The sequence below is a fragment of the Euphorbia lathyris genome, chromosome 6 (genome assembly GCF_963576675.1).
Source record: "Euphorbia lathyris chromosome 6, ddEupLath1.1, whole genome shotgun sequence".
In the NCBI taxonomy this organism is placed as follows: domain Eukaryota; kingdom Viridiplantae; phylum Streptophyta; class Magnoliopsida; order Malpighiales; family Euphorbiaceae; genus Euphorbia; species Euphorbia lathyris.
This window is the reverse complement of record NC_088915.1, coordinates 37,124,975-37,131,379: the sequence shown is the minus strand read 5'-3', so window position 1 is coordinate 37,131,379 and position 6,405 is coordinate 37,124,975. Positions and strand designations below refer to the sequence as shown.

General features: G+C 32.9%; 1 protein-coding gene across 1 annotated transcript; it reads right to left on the bottom strand.

Moving 5' to 3' along the window:
* Window positions 1-208: 208 nt before the first annotated feature.
* On the bottom strand, window positions 209-1,508 carry LOC136234220 (LIM domain-containing protein WLIM1). The gene is made up of 5 exons (XM_066024011.1): window positions 1,181-1,508; window positions 1,013-1,109; window positions 896-939; window positions 737-826; window positions 209-561 (listed from the first exon to the last, which is right to left on the bottom strand). The coding sequence occupies exons 1-5, from the start codon at window positions 1,313-1,315 to the stop codon at window positions 361-363; spliced, it is 567 nt and encodes a 188-aa protein (XP_065880083.1). The 5' UTR covers window positions 1,316-1,508; the 3' UTR covers window positions 209-360.
* Between the last annotated feature and the right edge of the window lie 4,897 nt (window positions 1,509-6,405).

Below are 6,405 nucleotides of genomic sequence, written 5' to 3'. Positions count from 1 at the left end.
GATTGAACAACAAACAACAGTTTTCGCCTATCATTTTAAACAATAATAGACGATAGCAAGTTTTGTGACCGCTTTTTTATTTGACTGTTTTTTGTGTAGTAACATCATATTTTCTACATGTATTTTATTATTTTGCTCGATGAAGAGCACACTCTCCCATTAAGTCATTTAAAAATGACACCATCCAAACTTGTCTCACAACATATACTTAGAATCAAATAAGTGTTTCTCATCTCAAAACTTGAATACAAGAAATTAAACCAAGATACAAAACACAAAAAATCACACATTTAGAGATATGAAAGAATCATATCTCCGAAAAGGGGGAAAATGAAAGCATATATGAGGATAACAAGGACATTAGAATTGAGACAGATTAGAATCCTTGTCAGTTTCACCTTCAAGTTGGCTTAAGTTGCCCTTTTCCTTGATGAGTTGGTTATGGTGATGTTTGCAGTAGAGCCGACCTTCGTGTGCTATGTAGTTTGATGGGCTGATTACACATCCTCCATGGATACATTTGAAGCAGCTCTTGTGGTATGGAGTTCCATTAACCGTTACCTTTTTGTCCACAAACATATATTTCTTCCAATTAATAACAATTTTTCTAAATGATAAGCTTTAAATTGTGGATCAATCTAAATTTTAAGTATCCCAGCTGCACAATGAATTCTTTCTAATACTGATATGAGTTAATAAAGGAAGGCTAAAGAAAGTGAAGCAATTGAAACGTTACCTTCTCAGTTGGATAGACAGTTCTGTTACAGGCGAAACATTTGTCCCTGGTTCCGGCGAACATGCTGGAAACCTTAGCTGCATTTGGTTTCTATAAAAAGGATTACATACAAGTGAGAAACAGCATTAAGATATTTAAAAGGAATTAAGAAGTAAGTACCTCGGCATCAGCTGGTTTATCAGGCTTAGCAATTTTAGGCGTCCCTAATTCAAAACAATAAGTTAATTAAGAAGATTCATTCATAAAAACCAATTAAAAGTTGTAGATGTTAGTTACCCTCAAAGCTTTTGTTGAGACTGCCAGTCATTTTAAAGAGTTGATCGAAATGTGGTCTGCAATAAAGTACCCCTTCAAAAGAATTGTAGTTTCCAAGCTGCAATTCCAGATATGTAATTAAAGGAGACATGTAGATTTAATGGGGGATTTGAATTTATTTAAGCATACCTTGAGGGTTCCTTTGCAGTGATGGCATCGGAAGCAAGCCTTGTGATAGATTCGATTATCAGCAGTTAACTTGTCGACAAGATACACAGTTTTGTCGCAAGCCATACACTTCTGAGTTGTTCCGGCGAATGCCATCACTCCAAGACAGCTTCTGAGAAGGAGGAATTTAGGAGATGAAAAGGGAGAGTTGTATAATTGAAGTTAGTGGCAATTTTCAATCATATCTAACAACTACTACCCATGTTTACCCTTTCTTTTCTTTTCTTTTGATTGATATTACAATTTACAAGACTTCTCAGTCATAAAAGTGTCTAATTTGGAAAACCATATCAAAGCAAGAGGGTCATTGTCAGAATTTCAGCCATACATGTAGAAATTGGGGGACCGTTTCCTGCACTCATTATGCTTGCAGATAAGAAAATTTGAAGTCAAGAAACTTCTGGATCGATTAGCCCCCCCCCCCCCCCTCCCAAAAGCTACAATTGGTATTAAAGATAAAAATAACATGGTCATTTTTTTCTTAAAAAATGATAAAATAGGCTAAGGGAAAATATCAATTAATTCTAAATTTTTATCCGTTTATTTTTAATTATATGTATCCGTTCCATTACTCAAACGAATATACTTCTTGAATTTCATACCGTTTAATTTAAATCATAGATACCCTTACATGTTAATAATCAACATATAAAATAAAATAAAAAACAATAATTCTTACAAAATATAAATTTAATAAATCATCCTCAAATTTAACGAAATTTAAATTTAAATATTCGAAATCATTCAAATTATCAAAAAATTAAAACAAACTAAAAATAAAAATAAAAAGTTAATTTTGATACGATAATATTTCCTCTGTATCTTCATTCATTAGTCTTTAAGAAATAAAGTTATGTGTCTAAATAAATGGCAGGTAACCTAATACCCTGGGATAATCCAATACTCGTTCTGTATCTGTCACGGGTAATTTTTTTTTGGATCTCATATTCGTTTCATACTCTTTTATACAAGGTTCGAATACTCCCATTAGGGCCGGTAGTGCTGGGGTAAGGGTGATTATGGTTCGTACAATTTGAAAATTTGAAAATCTCTAGAATTATATCTAATAAAGTCAATGGTACAGTTCGGTTTGGTCCTAAAGAAAAAGTCAATAGTACAATTTGGTTTTTTATTTTTTTTTCTGATATTTGGTCTAGTTCTGAATCTCCAACATATTTACTCAGTGATGCTAGGGATTTGAAAATCTCCAAAATTGTACTTAATTAAGTCAATGATACATTCGGTTCGGTCCTAAAGAAAAAATCAACGATTCAATCGAATTCTAGATCATTTTATTCGGATATTCAGTCTGATTAAGACGTTGAGTATTAAACATTGCTTATAATAGAGAAGAAAAGAAAAGGTAGAATAGGAATGCGTTTATTGAGGAAGAAAGTGAGAGTAGGGCATAAGGATATGAAATGCCATCCAACACACAGCTCACCTTAATTCATTTGCTCTGGCAGTGAGGTGAGAATGTTGAGTGGGTCAGGGTTTATAGCTGTTATTACTCAATGACTCAATTCATTCTTTCCAACCTGTATTCTACATAAAAATCATTTATATAATCATACTCATAACTTCTTCGAATACCCAAATGCTAATTTAGTATTTATCTACAAAACCATATAATTTCAGTTATAATTTTTTTTCAAAAGGGTGTACTTACATGATTTACTAATAGAAATTGACAATATATCTCACACCTAAGTGTCATGTCATGTCATGTTCATTTATAATTTATCTATGAGTTCGACAGTTCAAACTGTAAAGGTTGACATATGTTTATCTAATAATGGACCATTTAATTGCATTATTTGACAAGTGTTAACACTAAAATTGTATTGTTTAATCAAAGTTAATAGCATTAAAATATCATAATAATATCATGGTCAAAATTTGAATCAAGGCTTAACACTAAACTTGTTTCAAAAGTTTGATTGCTCCCTCTCCGCTCCCTCCAAATTTGCTTAAAATAACTTATTGGCCACTGAAATTGTTTAAAGTGGCATATTGGCCTCTTGAACTTGCTTACAATGATTCATTTATCCTCTAAACTTGATTAAAACAACATACATATTAATTTGTTTAAATCTATAAAAAAAATCAAAGCTTAAAAAATAAATGTCTAATTCATGATACGGTACTGTTTGATAAAACTGAAAATTAAGTGCTGAAAAAATAAGTACTGAATTTTAAGTGTTGAATATTATAAGTGCTGAAAGTATTGAATGGTTTAACTTTTATAAAAATATTAGTTGATAATGTTTAACTTAAAATGTAAGTTAAATATTTTGACTTATCAAAATAAGTGTTTTTTAATTTAATTAATTAATTTAAGTGGTGGAGAAACAATCGTTATCAAATGCACTTAAATTAAATAAGTGTTTAACATTTTAATTTAAGTAATTAAGTGCTTTATCAAACAAGATGTCTCTAAAATAAATTAATTTTTTGTTTTGTATATTTTTATGGCATTTTTATAGATTTAGAAATTAATCATAACATTTAAAGCAAGTTCAGAGACTAATAAGATATCATGTAAATTCATAAGAGCAAAGCATCCTTTTTAAACAAGTTTAAGATACAGTGATGTATTAAGACTCGAATAAAAAAATAGATAAAATAATAAGAAAATAGGAACAACAAGTTTTCTTTCTCTTGGTACCTTAAATGGTACCAATATCAATTGTCATTATTACATGATGCTCGTAAAATATATAACATTTAATAGGACAAGTGTATCCTATCGCAACAAGTAATATTGTGCTAAGCACGAGATCGAACCACAAAGACTATTTGTTATAACTAGCAAATCTACCTAGAATGATCTAATTGTTTAAAGAGTTGGATAAATGTTTGGGTTTTTGATAATTAACTAACTAATTGAAAGCAATAAAGATAACAAAATAAGGTGAACAATTGACAGGGTAGAGTGTGAATTAATGGAAGGTACAATCTAGGATGAGGAATCCTTTGATTAAATCCTATGTATGATTTTAGGGGGTTCAGGTTTATATTTTTGGTATCTATTTGACGGTAATCACCCTAACAGGAAATATGAACGTGATCAAGATCCATATAACCTATTTACATGCATCTGGTTAATAGCTTGGTTAGGCAATAAAACCTAGGTCATCCAAAGCATTAGGTTTTATGGTGATTAAGACTAAAGCCGTAGCCCATGCACGAAGCCGCGCTCCTAGTGTCCTAGCGAGGTCAATTCATACAAATTCAGACTAGATAATCTCTTGTCGGTCTCATATCTATCTATAATCATATCTCCTGTCGGTCTCAAGGCATTAAGCATGCATAAATCAATCAATCAATAGCAATCATATAAACCCTGGATCCCTAATCATACATAATCATACAATCAATCTCATCCCCATCCCAGATTGGATGGGGATCAGTTCATAGACAAACCAATCATAGAGAAAGGACAATAGGAACAATGGAAAAAGAGCTTCAATAGATTATAAAAGTAAAAGATAAAAGGGTAAGAGAGAAGAAATCTAGAACCCGTTTGTCTGATTCAATTACACAATAGAAGATCTAGCGCTTCTCCCATCAATTGTTCTTGAAAGAAATAAATACTGAAAATAAACCTAATCTAGAAAGCAAGGAAATAAAAAGCTAAAATTCTACATTACGACGGCTCCCTATTGAATCCGTCCCCCGGAAGAACTGAGTGTAGCTCCCTATTTATAGAGATATGGTGAAACCCTAGGTCTCCCGGGGGTACAATAGTCATTTTCCATATTTAAAAGGGTTTTTTAGGCATAAAGATTCGACATTCCAGCAAGGGAGAGGCGTTTTTGCGCCTCTCCCGCCTCGTCTCGTCGAGACAGGCCTTGTCTCGCCGAGACGCTTTTGTGTCTCGTCGAGACAAGTGCCAAAATGGGGCAGAACTCTGGTTTTTATCCGTTTTGGTCCCTGGGCTTCCGAAATATGCTCTAATGGTCCCTAGCGAGTCCCAAAAGTGCTCCGACGATCCCTGAATTGTTCGGAATTGCTCCAAAAGGCTCGGGTGTGTTTCGGGAATGCTCAAATAGTCCTAAAAACACCTGAAAATACAGAAAATGCCATCAATAATGGAAAATACGTAATTTAACTAAAAACTACCAAATTAACATCTAAATTAACTAAAGACTAAGCTAAAACAATCTAAATTAATCCTAAAAACCTTATATAAATGGGAGCTATCAACCTCCCCACACTTTAATCTTGATTGTCCTCAAGCAAGACAGAATCCAAAGCAGAGAAAAATCAACAAATAGCTCCCTTACAAAAGCAAGAATCTACTACACTTTATTATTCACAATAGTTCAGACTACTCATTTTGCAATTAAAAGCATAATGAACCTCAGACGAGTCTCCAAAACTGATTAATTTGGTTTTATCGATCAACACTTCATGAAAACGAAAGAAAATGACTAAAATCGATAGATCACAAGTGGTCACTCTAACGCTCAAGTGCTTGGGTGAAATTTTTTTTATTTGTAAGCTCTCTACATTTAATTGTACAAAGTGGTCACGTTGGGATTGCATCATCCATCCAGTCAAAATTAATGCATTAAAATTAAACAAAATCATAGGTCTTTAAAGGGTTGTAACATTGGTTAAAGGTTGGGGTAGGTAAAAAGGAATTTATAGGCAAAAAGTTAATGACTCAAATAGTTAAAAATTTTGCAAAAAGGACAAATTTTCAGCATTATGGGGCTATAAACTGTTGAAACACATTTCCACAAGATTTTGATTTGACAAAATCATCCATGAATAAGAGGCAATTAAATTTAAATGCTTTGATTTAATTGTACTAATGTGTTTGTTCAATATTGAGTGCAAAAATATATATAAAGTAAAGACAGGACAAAAGTCAGCACAAGCAAAGCTGAGTAGAACGGAACTTAGCATGACAGAATGTAAGCTGAGTGGAGTAGGACTCAGAAGCAAAACGAAGCTGACTAAAATTGAAGACTTCCTCAGAAGCGTTTACACAGAACGGAGCTGACCAAGAATGAACTCAGCTTAGAAGTTGAACATCCGAAGATTACGAAGAAAGCTGAATGACAGTCAGGACAGCATGAAGGATCCATTCACTAAAGGACAAAGTCTGCCAACCTTCTGCACCAATAATTGGAACCTCGAAGACACACAAAAGACTAATTCCAAGAGACATGGGT

Bases quoted from the DNA above. Each gene is read 5' to 3' on its own strand.
- LOC136234220 (XM_066024011.1), bottom strand. From the start codon at position 1,315: ATGGCATTCGCCGGAACAACTCAGAAGTGTATGGCTTGCGACAAAACT. The intron at 1,110-1,180 runs GTATGCTTAAAT...CTGGAATTGCAG, and splicing joins ACTGCAAAGGAACCCTCAAG to CTTGGAAACTACAATTCTTT. The intron at 562-736 runs GTAACGTTTCAA...GTGGACAAAAAG, and splicing joins CTGTCTATCCAACTGAGAAG to GTAACGGTTAATGGAACTCC.